General features: G+C 46.2%; 1 protein-coding gene across 1 annotated transcript in view; it reads left to right on the plus strand.

Moving 5' to 3' along the window:
* The window catches only part of LOC311112446 (uncharacterized protein), a 40,767-nt gene extending 21,997 nt beyond the window's left edge, over positions 1–18,770 (plus strand). The window contains exons 11-14 of the mRNA XM_084155580.1: positions 14,945–15,118; positions 15,301–15,474; positions 15,595–15,641; positions 17,718–18,770. Of these exons, the coding sequence (XP_084011706.1) occupies positions 14,945–15,118; positions 15,301–15,474; positions 15,595–15,641; positions 17,718–18,244 (922 nt within the window). The 3' untranslated portion in view covers positions 18,245–18,770. The remainder of the gene's footprint in view (positions 1–14,944; positions 15,119–15,300; positions 15,475–15,594; positions 15,642–17,717) is intronic.
* Positions 18,771–18,833: the final 63 nt, after the last annotated feature.

Consider the following 18,833-nt stretch of genomic DNA (forward strand, 5'->3'; position numbering starts at 1 on the left):
CAGCTGTTCTGCGCATGCTCTGAGGACACGGCTAGGGATGCCATCTGGGCCGGCAGCCTTGCGGGGGTTAACATGCTTAAATGTCTTAATCACGTCGGCCACGGAAAAGGAGAGGCCACAGTCCTTGATAGTGGGCCTCGTCAGTGGCACTCTGTTATCCTCAAAGCGGGCGAAGAAGGTGTTTACCTTGTCTGGAAGCGAGACGTCGGTGTCGGCAACGTGGCTGGTTTTCCTTTTGTAGTCCGTGATTGTCTGTAGACCCTGCCACATACATCTCGTGTCTGAGCCGTTGAATTGCGACTCCACATTGTCTCTATACTGATGTTTTGCCAGTTTAATTGCCTTGCGGAGTGAGTAGCTACACTGTTTGTATTCTGCCATATTCCCAGTCACCTTGCCTTGGTTGAATGTGGTTTGTTCGCGCTTTCAGATTGGTGCGACTGCTGCCATCTATCCACGGATTCTGGTTAGGTTTTAATAGTCACAGTGGGCACAACATCACCTATACACTTCCTGATAAACTCAGTCACCGTTTCAGTGTATTTGTCTAATATTATTTTCGGAAGCTACCCGGAACATATCCCAGTCAGCGTTATCAAAACAATCTTGAAGCGTGGATTCCGATTGGTCAGACCAGCGTTGAATAGTCCTTAGCATAGGTATATCCTGTTTGAGTTTCTGCCTATAGGAAGGGAGGAGCAAAATGGAGTCGTGGTCAGATTTTCTGAAAGGAGGGCGTGGGAGGGCCTTATAACCATCCCGGAAGTTCGAATAGCAATGGTAGAGGAGTACAACAGTCGATATGTTGATAGAACTTCGGCAGCCTAGTCCTCAAATTTGCTTTGTTAAAATCCACGGCTAAAATAAATGCAGCCTCAGGATATGTGGTTTCCAGTTTGCATAATGTCCAGTGAAGTTATTTGAGGGCCGTCGTGGTATCGGCTTGAGGGGGGATATACACGGCCGTGACTATAACCGAAGAAAATTATCTTGGGAGATAATATGGTCGACATTTGATTGTGAGATATTCTAGGTCAGGTGAACAAAAGGACTTGAGTTCCTGTATGTTACTACAATTACACCATGAGTCGTTAATCATGAAACACACACCTCCGCCCTTCTGCTTCCCGGATAAATATTTATTCCTGTCTGCACGATGAACTGAGAACCGCTCTGGCTGGACCGATTTCGACAGAATATCCCAAGAGAGCCATGTTTCCGTGAAACAAAGTATGTTACAGGCCTTGATGTCTCTCTGGAAAGAAATCCTTGCCCGGAGTTCGTCGATCTTGTTAACCAAAGACTGAACATTAGCGAGTAGTATACTTGGAAGCGGTGGGTGGTGTGCGCGCCTCCTAAGTCGAACCCGCAGGCCGCTCCGAGTGCCTCTCCTCCGCCGACAATGTTTTGGGTCAGCCGCTGGAATCAGTTCAGTTGCCCTGGGGAGAGCAAACAAAGGATCGGCTTCGGGAAAGTCGTATTCCTGGTCGTAATGCTGGTGAGTTACCGCTGCTCTGATATCCAATAGTTTTCCCCGGCTGTATGTAATGAAACAAACACTTTCTGAGCTAATAATGTCAAAAATTGTACATAAAAAAGTTTCCTAAGAGCTAGTCGCGAGGCCGCCATCTTCGTTGGCGCCAGGTTACAATGCAAGAAGATACCGGTAGCTTCCAGCTTTGTAATGTTAGATTCTAAATCAACAGAGTAAAAACCAGCGGACGGCTAGTGAAGCTCAAACCAAGTTTATTCACCCACTGGGTCACACAGCTGCATAGGAAAAAAAACTATTCACACAAGCACTAGTATTTAAACCTTCCTCCTATGCTGAGTCTCCTCCTCACACATCTGGACAGCCAATACATCTCTGTTGCTAGACAGGACTTTAGTGATGCCTGTTCTTTCTCACTTCATCTAACCTGTCCTCGTCCCAAATATTTCACTCCTCCCCAACTCACGGCTGTCCTGTTGGCTTGTACCAGACTATGGCCCTTCTCCTTTCCGTAGGATACCTGATGGATAACAATAACATGTTCTGACAGAATGTAAACATTCTACATTCCCCTCTCTCCCTCCGTGACATGATTTAAGGATATTTCGAGTTTAAGTCAGCTGAAGATAAGATCAATTCACTACCCTAGTACTTTGTTTGTGATAAACAATAAAGCAAAATATGCTGATTTTTAAAGCTGATTGCGACCAAAACTTTATTCATTCACTTAATCTCACCTCTCTCCCAAATATTATTAAATGTGTGTGTGTGAGAATAGGGCTTGTTTTGCCTCGTGAATGACGTCATTACTGGTTAAAGAGACACTGCACTTTTATCAAATAAGCTACCTCTATGCAAATATGGTTGATCAGTACAATAAAATAAGTCCCAAATGAAAGGGAAACAGATGTTTGTCATCTGTAGCCCCATGACATCAGCCAAAACATGCTCAATAACTCAATGCATGCACACGCTCCTATTGAATATGCATTCACCTGTATTGTGAATAGGTCTAGGCTACATCTTGATTCACACAGTTTATCAATAGAATTTACCATTCAAATAAATTATTACCGTTATGTAATTAGATTGGTAAAAACAAAGTCAAATTGATTGTATGACTTTATAATTGATTCGTTAATGCATACAGGGCTGTCTCTGAAAAATGTTGATGTAAACATTTTCAAATGTAATGATGTTGTACTCAAAAGATGCCTAACGATTGAACAGAGCAGTAGTTTATCTGTCTGGAAGTGCCATTCTGTGACTTTGGCTAATGTGCCTTATTCTTTTGCAGTGGAATCGTGATGGTATCGAGTATCGTGATACTTAACCTGGTATCGAAGTCAAAATGATGGTATCATGACAACATTAGTTAAGGCTGCACAATTAATCTCATTCAGATCGAAACCACAATATTGACATGTGCAATATCCATATCGTAATATTTTGAAACGCCACTCAGCTGCATGTAACGTCCGTTTTTATAGTTTACTCTGTTTGTCGTCTCTCTCCCTCTATCCTCTTGCTGCTGCTTCCCACACACATAAAGCCTCGCCCCCCTGTCACTCAAGCAGCGCAGTTCCTCCTCCCCTCTTTTAGATAAAAGTTTGCATGCTGTACTTTTAGTTCAAATGCAGTCAACCGATTGCTCCAAAGAAGAACGATGCTGCTTTAAACTTAGCTTCTTAATAAAAATCATTATATTTCTATGATTGAAAAAGTTCACCCAAGTGTTTTGATCTGTTGTATATCACAAATCAAATCGCAATCACAATATTTGGTTAAATAAATCGCTATTCAATTTTTAGCCCAAATCATGCAGTCCTATTGTGTGTTAATTTTGTATTTTTTTGTCTATATATACAGTACCAGTCAAAAGTTTGGACACACATACTCATTCCAGGGTTTTTCTTTATTTTTACAGTTTTCTACATTGTAGAATAAAGTGAAGACATCAAAACTATGAAATAACACATATGGAATCATGTAGTAACCAAAAAAGTGTTAAACAAATCAAAATATATTTTATATTTGAGATTCTTAAAATAGCCACCCTTTACCTTTTTTTTATTTTTCATTTTTATTTCACCTTTATTTAACCAGGTAAACCAGTTGAGAACAAGTTCTCATTTACAACTGCGACCTGGCCAAGATAAAGCAAAGCAGTGCGATAAAAACAACAACACAGAGTTACATATGGGGTAAAACAAAACAAAGTCAAAAATACAACAGAAATAAATATATATACAGTGTGTGCAAATGTAGCAAGTTATGGAGGTAAGGCAATAAATAGGCTATAGTGCAAAATAATTACAATTAGTATTAACACTGGAATGATAGATGTGCAAGAGATGATGTGCAAATAGAGATACTGGGGTACAAATGTGCAAAATAAATAACAATATAGGGATGAGGTAGTTGGGCGGGCTAATTTCAGATGGGCTGTGTACAGGTGCAGTGATCGGTAAGGTGCTCTGACAACTGATGCTTAAAGTTAGTGAGGGAGATAAGTGTCTCCAGCTTCAGAGATTTTTGAATTTTGTTCCAGTCATTGGCAGCAGAGAACTGGAAGGAATGGCGGCCAAAGGAGGTGTTGGCTTTGGGGATGACCAGTGAGATATACCTGCTGGAGCGCAGACTACGGGTGGGTGTTGCTATGGTGACCAATGAGCTAAGATAAGGCGGGGATTTGCCTAGCAGTGATTTATAGATGGCCTGGAGCCAGTGGGTTTGGCGACGAATATGTAGTGAGGACCAGCCAACAAGAGCGTACAGGTCACAGTGGTGGGTAGTATATGGGGCTTTGGAGACAAAACGGATGGCACTGTGATAGACTACATCCAATTTGCTGAGTAGAGTGTTGGAGGCTATTTTGTAAATGACATCGCCGAAGTCAAGGATCGGTAGGATAGTCAGTTTTATGAGGGCATGTTTGGCAGCATGAGTGAAGGAGGCTTTGTTGCGAAATAGGAAACCGATTCTAGATTTAACTTTGGATTGGAGATTCTTAATGTGAGTCTGGAAGGAGAGTTTACAGTCTAACCAGACACCTAGATATTTGTAGTTGTCCACATACTCTAGGTCAGACCCGTCGAGAGTAGTGATTCTAGTCGGGTGGGCGGGTGCAAGCAGCGTTATACGGAAGGAGTGTTGTATGGCATTGAAGATCATTTGGAGGTTTGTTAACACAGTGTCCAATGAAGGGCCATATGTATACAAAATGGTGTCGTCTGCGTAGAGGTGGATCTGAGAGTCACCAGCAGCAAGAGCGACGTCATTGATATACACAGAGAAAAGAGTCGGCCCAAGAATTGAACCCTGTGGCACCCCCATAGAGACTGCCATAGGTCCAGACAACAGGCCCTCCAATTTGACACATTGAACTCTATCTGAGAAGTAGTTGGTGAACCAGGCGAGGCAGTCATTTGAGAAACCAAGGCTATTTAGTCTGCCAATAAGAATGCGGTGGTTGACAGAGTCGAAAGCCTTGGCCAGGTCAATGTAAACGGCTGCACAGTACTGTCTATTATCGATCGCGGTTATAATATCGTTTAGGACCTTGAGCGTGGCTGAAGTGCACCCATGACCAGCTCGGAAACCGGATTGCATAGCGGAGAAGGTACGGTGGGATTCGAAATGGTCGGTGATCTGTTTGTTGACTTGGCTTTCAAAAACTTTTGAAAGGCAGGGCAGGATGGATATGGGTCTGTAACAGTTTGGATCTAGAGTGTAACCCCCTTTGAAGAGGGGGTTGACCGCGGCAGCTTTCCAATCTCTGGGGATCTCAGACGTTACGAAAGAGAGGTTGAACAGGCTAGTAATAGGGGTTGCGACAATTTCGGCGGCTAGTTTTAGAAAGAAATGGTCCAGATTGTCTAGCCCAGATGATTTGTAGGGGTCCAGATTTTGCAGCTCTTTCAGAAAATCAGCTGTCTGGATTTGTGTGAAGGAGAAGCGGGGGGGCATGGGCAAGTTGCAGCGGAGGGTGCAGAGCTGGTGGCCGGGGTAATGGTAGCCAGGTGGAAAGCATGGCCAGCCGTAGCAAAAGGTTTGTTGAAATTCTCGATTATTGTAGATTTATCGGTGGTGATAGTGTTTCCTAGCCTCAGTGCAGTGGGCAGCTGGGAGAAAGTGCTCTTATTTTCCATGGACTTTACAGTGTCCCAAAACTTTTTGGAGTTCGTGCTACAGGATGCAAATTTCTGTTTGAAAAAGTTAGCCTTTGCTTTCCTAACTGCTTGTGTATATTGGTTCCTAACTTCCCTGAAAAGTTGCATATCGCGGGGGCTATTTGATGCTAATGCAGTACGCCACAGGATGTTTTTGTGCTGGTCAAGGGCAGTCAAGTCTGAGGAGAACCAGGGGCTATATCTGTTCTTAGTTCTGTATTTTTTGAATGGGGCATGTTTATTTAAGATTGAGAGGAAATTACTTTTAAAGAACAACCAGGCATCCTCTACTGACGGAATGAGATCTATATCCATCCAGGATACCTGGGCCAGGTCAATTAGGAAGGCCTGCTCGCTGAAGTGTTTTTGGGAGCGTTTGACAAAGATGAGGTGTGGTCGTTTGACCGCGGACCCGTTACGGACGCAGGCAATAAGGCAGTGATCGCTGAGATCCTGGTTGAAGACAGCGGAGGTGTATTTAGAGGGTAAGTTAGTCAGGATGATATCTATGAGGGTACCCATGTTTACGGATTTAGGGTTGTACCTGGTAGGTTCGTTGATAATTTGTGTGAGATTGAGGGCATCTAGTTTAGATTGTAGGATGGCCGGGGTGTTAAGCATATCCCAATTTAGGTCACCAAGCAGTACGAACTCTGAGGATAGATGGGGGGCAATCATTTCACATATGGTGTCCAGGGCACAGCTGGGGGCTGAGGGGGGTCTGTAGCAAGTGGCAACAGTGAGAGATTTATTTCTGGAAAGGTGGATTTTTAGAAGTAGAAGCTCAAACTGTTTGGGCACAGACCTGGATAGTGTGATAGAGCTCTGCAGGCTATCTCTACAGTAGATTGCAACTCCACCCCCTTTGGCAGTTCTATCTAGACGGAAAATGTTATAGTTGGGGATGGAAATTTCAGAATTTTTGGTGGCCTTCCTAGGCCAGGATTCAGACACTGCTAGAACATCAGGGTTGGCGGAGTGTGCTAACGCAGTGAATAACTCAAACTTAGGAAGGAGGCTTCTGATATTTACGTGCAGAAAACCAAGACTTTTACTGTTACAGAAGTCAACAAATGATAGCTCCTGGGGAGTAGGAGTGATACTGGGGGCTGCAGGGCCTGGGTTAGCCTCTACATCACCAGAGGAACAGAGGAGGACTAGAATAAGGATACGACTAAAGGCTTTAAGAACTGGTCTTCTAGTGCGTTGGGTACATAGAATAAAGGGGGCAGTTCTCCGGGCATTGTAGAAAAGATTCAGGGCATTATGTACAGAAAAGGATATGGAAGGATATGAGTACAGTTCAGGTAACCCTAAGCGTTGGGTAACAATGAAAGAGATAGCATCACTGGAGGCACCGATTGAGCCGGTCTCGGCGTGTATGGGGGGTGGAACAAAGGAACTATTTGAGGCAGTTTGAGAGGGACTAGGGGTTCTACAGTGAAATTGTATAATAAGAACTAACCCAAACAGCAATAGGCAAGGCATAATTGACATGGGAGAGAGGCATAAAGCAGTCACAGGTGTTATTAGAGAGAGCTAAGACAACAACTGGTAATAGCGATAACGTTTGGGCTAAGGCTAAACAGAATAAACAGGACAGGGTACCGTGTAAAGGAACAGTCCAGCAGGCATCAGCTGTGCAGCTGAGTGATCATAAGGTCCAGTGAACAGCAATATGTGAGTCCGAGAGCAGTTCAAATTGGTGCTTCAGCACAGCTAGCAGGGAGCACAGTTGTAGTTTGCGTGTGCTAGCGGGCCGGGGCTGGCAGATGGATCTTCGTGGTCGTCGCAACGGGAAGCCTGTTGAAACCACATCAGACGATTTCGTCGGCAAACCAGTCGTGTTGGATCGGCGGGGCTCAGTGTCAACACTAGGAGGTCCCGTCCGGTTGGCAGAGAGGTAGATAGCCGGGAGATGGGCCTGAGGCTAGCTCAAGGCTAACTGGTGCTTGCTATAGGGCAATGGTAATTAGTAGGGGTGTAACGATCCATCTACTACATCGATGTATCGATTTATATTCCTAAGATCCAACTACATCGATCTGTGCTCGGCGAGTTGGCCTTTTGGACAACATATATCAATCTAACATCGTTTTAAAATGTAATAAATCGATTGTATCGATACTAGGAAATAACCCATTGGATTTAAGCACGTCAGACTTTATATGGATGTTTCTTCTTAGCACTTTTAATGATAAAGGCTTTAAACATTACTCGATTCAGTCTGCCTATCCGTGACGTCATCGCCCCGCGCCAGCAGCAGCACAAAGGCGCAAAGACAACAAAACATAGCATGGCGGACGACAGAGAAGAAGCCGACGAGCGAGAAATTATCAAGCCACCATTGCGGTCCTTACAAGAAACAGGAATCTAGGAAACTTCACCTGCACTGTCCAGTATCCAGGTATTTATTTCAGTCACACTGGTTGAATTTTTGGCTAAAAGGTTACTGAATCGATTTCAAGTCACTGAATCGTTTCGGATCGTATCGTTCTAAATGAACCAATATCGTCCTTGAATCGTATCGACAACCACGAATCGTGATACAAATCGAATCGTTGTTAAAACGAATCGTTACACCCCTAGTTGTCAGTAGCTGAGGTTAATGTGGTGCGGGAGTCAGGCGCAGGACACCGAAGCTTAGTCCAACAAAGTTTACTAATGCAAACCAAAGCACAATACAAAGAACGGCCTCAACAATAAATAGAGGCGAGCGATTACGCAGACTGTGCGTAAACTAGAAAATAATAAACATAGAAAAACACGCAGCACAAACGGACAGGCGAAATAACAACACACAACCTAACCAACTAAAAACAGGCAACTTATAGGACACATAATCAGACACAAACGGACACAGGTGTAACATACAAACAAAAGCAATCAACCCAGGAAACATCTAACGGTGGCAGCTAGTACTCCGGGGACGGCGACCGCCGAAGCCTGCCCGAACAAGGAGGAGGAGCAGCCTCGGCAGATTCCTTGACAGTACCCCCCCCTTGACGTGCGGCTCCAGCCGTGCGCCGACCCCGGCCTCGGGGACGGCCAGGAGGACGCGGACCCGGGCGCGTGGGATGACCACGGTGGAACTCAGTCAGGAGGGATGGATCTAGGATGTCCCTCCTAGGCACCCAGCACCGTTCCTCCGGACCGTACCCATCCCACTCCACGAGATACTGGAGACCACTCATCCGGCGTCTCGAGTCCAAGATGGTCCGGACCCTGTACGCCGGAGCCCCCTCGATGTCCAATGGGGGCGGAGGGATCTCTCCTATCTCATCTTCTTGGAGTGGACCAGCTACCACCGGCCTGAGAAGAGACACATGGAACGAGGGGTTAATGTTCTTATAATCAATAGGCAATTGTAACCTGTAACACACCTCGTTCAATCTCCTCAGGACTTTAAAGGGCCCCACAAACCCCCGATTCAGCTTCCGGCAGGGCAGGCGGAGGGGCAGGTTTCGAGTCGAGAGCCAGACTCGATCTCCCGGTGCGTACACCGGTCCCTCACTGCAGTGGTGATCGGCGCTCGCCTTCTGTCGACGGGTGGCCCGCTGCAGATGGACATGAGCAGCGTTCCACGTCTCCTCCGAGCGCCGAATCCATTCGTCCACCGCAGGAGCCTCGATCTGGCTCTCGTGCTATGGTGCCAGAACCGGCTGATACCCTAAAGCACACTGGAAAGGTGTTAGATTGGTGGAGGAGTGGCGGAGAGAGTTCTGGGCCATCTCTGCCCAGGGGATATACCTTGACCACTCCTCCGGCCGACCCTGGCAATAGGACCTCAGAAACCTACCCACATCCTGGTTGACTCGTTCAACCTGCCCATTGCTCTCTGGGTGGTAACCCGAGGTAAGGCTCACCGAGACCCCCAAGCGTTCCATGAACGCCCCCCAGACTATGGAGGTGAACTGGGGACCTCGGTCAGACACTATATCCTCGGGCACCCCATAGTGCCGGAAAACGTGGGTAAATAGGGCCTCAGCGGTCTGTAGGGCAGTAGGGAGACCCGGCATTGGGAGGAGACGACAGGCCTTGGAAAACCGATCCACAACGACCAAAATAGTGGTATTCCCCTGGGAGGGGGGAAGGTCTGTCACAAAGTCCACCGAGAGGTGGGACCATGGTCGTTGTGGAACGGGCAGGGGATGTAACTTTCCCCTGGGCAAATGTCTAGGCGCCTTACACTGGGCGCACACCGAGCAGGAGGAGACATAAACCCTCACATCCCTAGCTAACGTTGGCCACCAGTATTTCACGCTAAGGCAGTGCACTGTCCGGCCAATACCTGGATGTCCAGAGGAGGGTGATGTATGAGCCCAATAGATGAGGCGGTCACGAACCTCGAGCGGAACGTACGTCCGCCCCACAGGACACTCTGGGGGAGTAGGGTTGGTACGCAGTGCCCGCTCGATCTCCGCATCTACCTCCCACACCACCGGAGCCACCAGACAAGACTCCGGCAGTATGGGAGTAGGCTCAATGGACCTCTCCTCTGTGTCATACCGCCGGGACAGGGCGTCTGCCTTACCGTTCTGGGACCCTGGGATGTATGTGATCTTAAAAACAAACCGGGTTAGGAACATGTTCCACCTAGCCTGACGAGGGTTTAGTCTCCTAGCTGCCCGGATGTACTCCAGGTTACGGTGGTCAGTCAGAATGAGGAAAGGGTGTTGAGCCCCCTCAAGCCAATGCCTCCACACCTTTAGGGCCTGGACTACAGCTAACAGCTCCCTGTCCCCTACGTCATAATTACGCTCCGCCGAACTGAGCTTCTTAGAATAGAACGCACAGGGGTGGAGTTTAGGTGGCGTGCCGGACCGTTGCGACAGGACTGCCCCAATACCGGCCTCGGACGCGTCTACCTCAACCTGGAAAGGTAAAGCGGGATCCGGATGCGCCAGCACCGGAGCCGAAGTGAACAGGTTCTTTAGTTTAACAAATGCCCTGTCCGCCTCAGCTGACCACTGCAAACACACCGGACCCCCCTTTAGCAGGGACGTAATGGGAGCTGCCACCTGTCCAAAGCCCCGGATAAACCTCCGGTAGTAATTAGCAAAACCCAAAAACTGCTGCACCTCTTTTACAGTGGTTGGAGTTTGCCATTTACGCACGGCCGACACACGGTCAACCTCTATCTTCACACCAGACGCGGACAATCGATAACCCAAAAAGGAGACGGACTCCTGGAAAAACAAGCATTTCTCTGCCTTGACATACAAGTCATGCTCCAACAGCCTCCTCAACACTCGGCGCACCAGGGCTACATGCTCGGCTCGTGTAGAAGAGTACACTAGGATGTCGTCGATGTATACTACCACACCCTGCCCATGCATGTCCCGGTAAATCTCGTCAACAAAGGATTGGAAGACTGAGGGAGCATTCATTAACCCGTATGGCATGACGAGATACTCGTAATGACCCGAGGTGGTGCTAAATGCTGTTTTCCATTCATCCCCCTCCCTAATGCGCACCAGATTGTACGCGCTCCTGAGATCTAACTTTGTGAAGAACCGCGCTCCGCGTAATGACTCCGTCATAGTCGCAATCAGAGGAAGAGGGTAACTGTACTTAACCGTGATCTGATTGAGACTACGGTAATCAATACACGGGCGCAAACCCCCGTCCTTCTTCTTCACAAAGAAGAAACTCGAGGAAACCGGGGAAGTGGAGGTCCGTATGTATCCCTGTGCCAAGGACTCGGCTATGTAAGTCTCCATAGCCGCTGTCTCTTCTTGAGACAGGGGATACACACGGCTCCGCGGAAGTGCCGCTCCTGTTTGGAGATCTATCGCACAATCCCCCTGTCTATGAGGTGGTAGCCGTGTTGCCCTCGTTTTGCTGAACACAAGTGCTAAATCCTCATATTCAGGGGGAATGCGCATTGCGGGCACTTGGTTCGGACTCTCCACGAGGTCGCCCCTAAGGAAACACCTAGACATCTCCCTACACACTGGGCAGACCACTCCATAAGAGCCCTCTGTTGCCACGCAATGGTAGGATCATGGGCGCTTAACCAGGGAAGCCCCAGCACCACGGGATACGCAGGAGAGTCGATCAGATAAAACTGAATGATCTCCTCATGACCCCCCTGCGTCGTCATCTTAAGTGGTGCTGTGACTTCTCTGATCAACCTCGACCCCAGCGGCCGGCTGTCTAGGGCATGAACAGGAAAGGGGGCTTCTACCGGCCGAAGGGGAATTCCTAACCTATAACAAAATTCACGATCAACAAAGTTCCCAGCTGCGCCTGAATCTACTAGCGCCTTATGCTGGGAATGAGGTGCCACCTGTGGAAATCTCACAGGTATACACAAGTGACCAACAGAGAGCTCTGGGTAAGTGGGGCGCCTACTCACCTGAAATGACTCCCCAGTGCGTGACCTGTTGTCCCCTCTCCCAGGAGACCCTCCCCAGCACCTAGCCGCAGTGTGTCCTCCACGGCCACAATTGGTGCAGGGGACGGCCCCCCTCGGGTTCTCTCTCCTCCTCTCCCTAGCGCCAGCACCCCCGAGCTCCATGGGAATCGGCTCGGAGGTGCTGGAGGGTGGAATGGACGACCCCCACTCGGGACGTCCGCGGGTAGCCAGCAGGGTGTCGAGACGGATGGAAATGTCCACCAACTGGTCGAAGGATAGGTTGGTGTCCCTGCAGGCCAGCTCACGACGAACGTCCTCTCGTAGGCTACACCGGTAATGGTCGATGAGGGCCCTCTCATTCCACCCCGCATCCGCCACTAGAGTCCGGAACTCCAGGGCGAACTCCTGTGCACTCCTCTTCCCCTGTCGGAGGTGGAACAGACGCTCCCCCGCCGCCTTCCCCTCAGGTGGATGATCGAACACAGCCCTGAAGCGGCGGGAGAACTCCGCGTAGGTGATGGTGGCGGCGTCTATTCCCCTCCATTCGGCGTTGGCCCACTCCAACGCCTTGCCGGATAGACAGGAGATGAGGGCGGAGACGCTCTCGTATCCCGAGGGCGCCGGGTGTATGGTGGCCAGGTAGAGTTCCACCTGCAGGAGGAACCCCTGACACCCGGCTGCAGAACCATCATATGCCCTCGGGAGCGAGAGCCGAATGACACTGGGTTCCGGTGCTGGGAGAGGAGGACTGGCCGATGGTGATGGTAAGGTGTGCGAAGGCGTGGGCACCTCTCCCGTAACCAATCGGCGCAGAGTGTTGGACACCTCGTTCATGGCGGCCCCAAGTTGCCGGATCATGGTGTCTTGGTCGCTGATCCGATCCTCCAGCGACTTGGGTGCCGCCGCTTCTCCTGCTGACTCCATAGATTTGGTGTGTTGTTCTGTCAGTAGCTGAGGTTAATGTGGTGCGGGAGTCAGGCGCAGGACACCGAAGCTTAGTCCAACAAAGTTTACTAGTGCAAACCAAAGCACAATACAAAGAACGGCCTCAACAATAAATAGAGGCGAGCGATTACGCAGACTGTGCGTAAACTAGAAAATAATAAACATAGAAAAACACGCAGCACAAACGGACAGGCGAAATAACAACACACAACCTAACCAACTAAAAACAGGCAACTTATAGGACACATAATCAGACACAAACGGACACAGGTGTAACATACAGACAAAAGCAATCAACCCAGGAAACATCTAACGGTGGCAGCTAGTACTCCGGGGACGGCGACCGCCGAAGCCTGCCCGAACAAGGAGGAGGAGCAGCCTCGGCAGATTCCGTGACACTAGTAATTAGCCAACAACAGGTTGCAGCTAGCTAGCTGGTTGCGATGATCCGGCGCTAGGGTCCAGTGATTCCGGCAGAAAGTCCAATAAGCTCTGGGTCGATAGCACGCTGTGCAGACTGGCCGACGAATTGTCCAGGCTAGAGCTGGCTGGTGGATAGTGTAGGCCACGGACAATGGTGAAGATGCTAACGGTGACTAATAGCAAGTAGCCATTCAGTTGCAGCTACACTAGTTTCAGCTTAAGGTTCTTGATGAAAGTTATAAAGAAATAATAGAATCCTTTCCACGTTGGGTGAGGCGGGTTGCAGGAAAGTATATTTAGTTAAAGAATGAAAAGTAAAAATTGAGAAATATATACAAAATAGACAAAAAAAAAAGAAACGGGATATTTACACAAGGACAATGAATAAAAGCGACCGCACTGCTACGCCATCTTGGATAAAGCTTTGCACACTCTTGGCATTCTCTCAACCAGCTTCATGAGGTAGTCACCTGGAATGTATTTCAAATAACAGGTGTGCCTTGTTAAAAGTTAATTTGTGGAATTCCTTTCCTTCTTAATGCATTTGAGCCAATCAGTTGTGTTTTGAAAAGGTCAGGGTGGTATACCGAAGATGGCCCTATTTGGTGAAGCTTGGCATTCGTGCCAAAGAGTTCAATCTTGGTTTCATCAGACCAGAGAATCTTGTTTCTCATGGTCTGAGAGTCTAGGTGCCTTTTGGCAAACTGCAAGCGGGCTGTCATGTGCCTTTTACTGAGGAGTGGCTTCTGTCTGCCCACTCTACCATAAAGGCCTGATTGGTGGAGTGCTGCAGAGATGGTTGTCCTTCTGGAAGGTTCTCCCATCTCAACAGAGGAACTCTAGAGCTCTGTCAGAGTGACCACTGGGTTCTTGACTGGGTTCTTGGTCACCTCCCTGACCAAGGCCCTTCTCCCCCAATTGCTCAGTTTGGCCGGGCGGCGAAATCTAGGAAGAGTCTTGGTGGTTCCAAACTTCTTCCATTTAAGAATGATGGAGGCCACTGTGTTCTTGGGGACCTTCAATGCTGCAGAAATGTTTTGGTACCCTTCCCCAGATCTGTGCCTTGACACAATACTGTCTCTGAGCTCTACGGACAATTCCTTCGACCTCATGGCTTGGTTTTTGCTCTAACATGGCTTTCCAAATCATGTCCAATTAATTTAATTTTACCACAGGTAGACTCCAATCAAGTTGTAGAAACATTTTAAGGATGATCAATGGAAACAGGATGCACCTGAGCTGAATTTTTAGTCTCATATCAAAGGGTCTGAATCTTTATGTAAATACAGTATTTGTTTTTTATTTTATAAATTTTCAAATATTTCTAAATCCAGTTTTTGCTTTGTCATCATGGGATATTGTGTGTAGATTGAGGAACGTTTTTTTATTTAATCCATTTTAGAATAAGGCTGTAACCTAACAAAATGTGGAAAAAGGGAAGGGTCTGAATGCTCTCCGAATGCACTGTGTGTGTGTGTGTGTGTGTGTGTGTGTGTATCTGTAATTGTCATGGATGCATCCTTAACATACTCTTGTGAACCCATGCTGCAGTCTGGGTCAATGTGGTCTGACAGAGGGTTGCTGTTCATATCTGGCCTCAGTCCTGAGGGCATCCAACTCACAACTGAAACAACTGGAGCTGAGAGACAACAATCTGCAGGACTCCGGTGTTACACTGCTGTGTGCTGGACTGAAGGAACCAAACTGTGAATTACAGACGCTGGGGTAAGTACAGCTGTTTAAAGAAGAACAATGTTGTGAATTAGAAATTCTTTACAATATTTTTGTGATCATTATTGTCTGTCAAAGTCTGGTAATGTTTGTGTCATGGACAGATGTGTAGTGTAGATGCCACATGGTAGATCATTACCCCAACCTACACATCTGTTGTGTCTCTCCCTCTTTAGACTGTCTGGCTGTGAAGTCACAGAGGAGGGTTGTGCTGCTCTGGCTTCAGCTCTGAGGTCAAACCCCTCCCACCTGAGAGAGCTGGACCTGAGCTATAATCACCCAGGAGACTCTGCAGGGCGACTGCTTTCAGCTGGTCAAGGGGATCCCACATGCAAACCGATGAAGCTGAAGTAAGAAAAAATTATGCATACTGTAACACCTTGTAGTGTGAGGAGCTTTTCTATCTATCATAAGTATTCATGGGTGTTCCTTGTTACGTAATAACTGTGTTGTTGTTGTTTTTACTACAGTGTGGATCACGGTGCAGAGTGCAGGCTGGTATCCGGGCTGAGAAAATGTAAGTCCCTTCAATTGTAATCAACTGCATCTTCAGAACTACAGATATAGTGACATAGTAATGAATACATACTTGTACCTACAAAATAACATTTTATATGATTTTGATTTTTGTGGTTGAATTAACAATTTTAACAATTTTAATATCATATTCATAATGTCTTATCAGTGTAAGAAATCTTAATTGAAGGGGTAATGTGAAGGTCACCCCACCACCGTTTTTGGTAAACAGCTGAGGGATGGGGCTGGAGAAATGTAACCACTTCAAATTCATAGAGCTATGGATGCAAGGACTGACAATCAATGACATATAAATTATAGTTTTAAACATGTTTTGAGGCTATACAGTGTTCGTTTACAATTATTTTGTTCACAAACATTGGAGTAAACAAGCTTATATTTTGGGTTCTGATGGGGTACGACCATTGAACTAAGCTTATGAGGCATTTATAAGTTATATTATTCAAGAATCAATGGGTATATAATATACACTGAGTATACCAAACATTAACACTTTCCTAATATTGAGTTGACACAGATAAACAATCCATTTCTCAATTGGCTTAAAAGTCCTTCTTTAAACTGTCTCCTCCCCTTCATCTACACCTATTGAAGTGGATTTAACAAGTGACATCAATAAGGGATCATAGACTGACTAGGTGAATCCAGGTGAAAGCTATGTTATGGAAAGAGCAGGTGTTCTTAATGTTTTGTATGCTCAGTGTATATCGTTAATTTAAAAGTCCAAAAATGTATGTAGCAACTGCAGATTGCCCCTTTAACCATACCAGTGTCTACATGCAGTAGAACCTCAAAGAACTCTGGTTTTGGATTTACCTCAAACCCGAAGAGTGTTTTTAAAATGTACCAACATTTCAGGATTTAGAACGACCTCTATTCACGACGTGTTCGTATCTCCGAGGTCCTGCTGTATGTTAAAACTGCGATTTTCTTTTGTGTGTGCTGTAGTAAAAAATAACTCTTGATGATGTCATCGTCGGTAATAAAAAAACTGATTGTCAAAAACTACACCAAGTTTCCAGCCAGTAGGAGGGTGTCTGCCTGCTCTCCATGTCACTGCAAAAAATTAATCACTGTTTTTTTGTACTCCTGATTACATCATTGAGAGTAATTCTCTTATTTTTGACTACAGAACATAGAAAGTTACTGGTTTCACTTACAGTTGAAGTCGGAAGTTTACAAACACTTAGGTTGGAGTCATTAAAACTCGTTTTTCAACCACTCCACAAATTTCTTGTTAACAAACTATAGTTTTGGCAAGTCAGTTAGGACATCTACTTTGTGCATGACACAAGTCGTTTTTCCAACAATTGTTTACAGACAGATTATTTCACTTAGAATTCACTGTATCACAATTCCAGTGGGTCAGAATTTGACTGTGCCTTTAAACAGTTTGGAAAATTCCAGAAAATGATGTCATGGCTTTAGAAGCTGTGGATATATTGAAGCAACATCTCAAGACATCAGTCAGGAAGTTAAAGCTTGGTCGCAAATGGGTTTTCCAAATGGACAATGACCCCAAGCATACTTCCAAAGTTGTGGCAAATTGGCTTAAGGACAACAAAGTCAAGGTATTGGAGTGGCCATCACAAAGCCCTGACCTCAATCCTATAGAACATTTGTGGGCAGAACTGAAAAAGCGTGTGCGAGCAAGGAGGCCTACAAACCTGATTCAGTTACATCAGCTCTGTCAGGAGGAATGGGCCAAAATTCACCCAACTTATTGTGGGAAGCTTGTGGAAGGCTACCCAAAACGTTTGACCCAAGTTAAACAATTTAAAGGCAATGCTACCAAATACTAATTGAGTGTATGTAAACTTCTGACCCACTGGGAATGTGATGAAAGAAATAAAAGCTGAAATAAATCATTCTCTCTACTATTATTCTGACATTTCACATTCTTAAAATAAAGTGGTGATCCTAACTGACCTAAGACAGGGATTTTTTTAGTTTAAATGTATTTGGCTAAGGTGTATGTAAACTTCCGACTTCAACTGTATATACTGGTAGGGGGCTAGAGATAATGAGTATGACAATGTATCCCCTTTGTCTACAGATGCCTGTCAGCTCACCATGGACCCAAATACAGCAAACACACACCTGTTACTCTCTGAGGAGAACAGGAAGGTGACACGGGTGGACAAAGAGCAGCATTATGAAGACCATCGAGACAGATTTCAATGGCATCCCCAAGTTCTCTGTAGAGAAGGCTTATCTGGATCTCGATATTACTGGGAGGTGGTATGGGATGGTGGAGAGCCTGACATTGGAGTGACTTACAAAGGAATGACTCGGATGGGATGGGGGTCTGACAGTTGGATTGGACAAAATACCAAGTCCTGGAGTTTGAACTGCGCTGGTGAAGGTTACTATTACTTTAACAATGCGGGACCCAATATCACATTCTTCCGTGGCCCTGTTACGCACAGAATTGGTGTGTATCTTGACTGGCCAGCTGGTACTTTGTCCTGCTATAGTGTGTCTTTTGGTAAACAGAAACACCTTCACACATTCTACACCACATTCACTGAGCCCCTCTATCCTGGGTTTTGGATTTACCCAGACTCTTCCTTGTCTACATAAGTGGGGGTGCTGGAGGTGCTGCAGCACTCCATGATAAATTAAATCAATTATCAAAAATGATATAGATATATATTTATAGATATTCCTCCTAATATTGTACAGTCTGTGTTTCTCTTCATTGGCCTGGGCTATTGGTTTGCATTCAAGACCAGGTTGTTTTTATTGCTCTCAGAGTTTTCACTGTCAGAGTAGCCACTCATTTCTGTAATGTGTGGGGTATAAAAAAAGATTCTGCTAATGTCTTCTATCATGTAAATAATGTAGAAATGCGTATATAAAATGCATTTTTTTCTCCAGAACCTGAAATATTATATTCCCCATGTGTGGAAGTCCTAAAAATGCCTCTGCTTAATGCAAATGTGATTGTAGATGCATGGAATGCATTTATAATGCAATTATAGGGGATTCCAACTCACAACATTCTTCCATTGTCTATGCTTGTCTACCCAGACTCATTTCTGTTTGCAAGAAAAAGTTGGTGTCCATTTTCTTTTCTGATTGTAAATAAACCCGATTTTGTACAATATCTGGCCTGTTCATTACCATGCTCCTTCCCTGACTTTAGCTTTGAGGACCTGACATTATGATA

This window comes from Coregonus lavaretus, assembly GCF_964263955.1.
Source record: "Coregonus lavaretus genome assembly, chromosome: 38".
In the NCBI taxonomy this organism is placed as follows: domain Eukaryota; kingdom Metazoa; phylum Chordata; class Actinopteri; order Salmoniformes; family Salmonidae; genus Coregonus; species Coregonus lavaretus.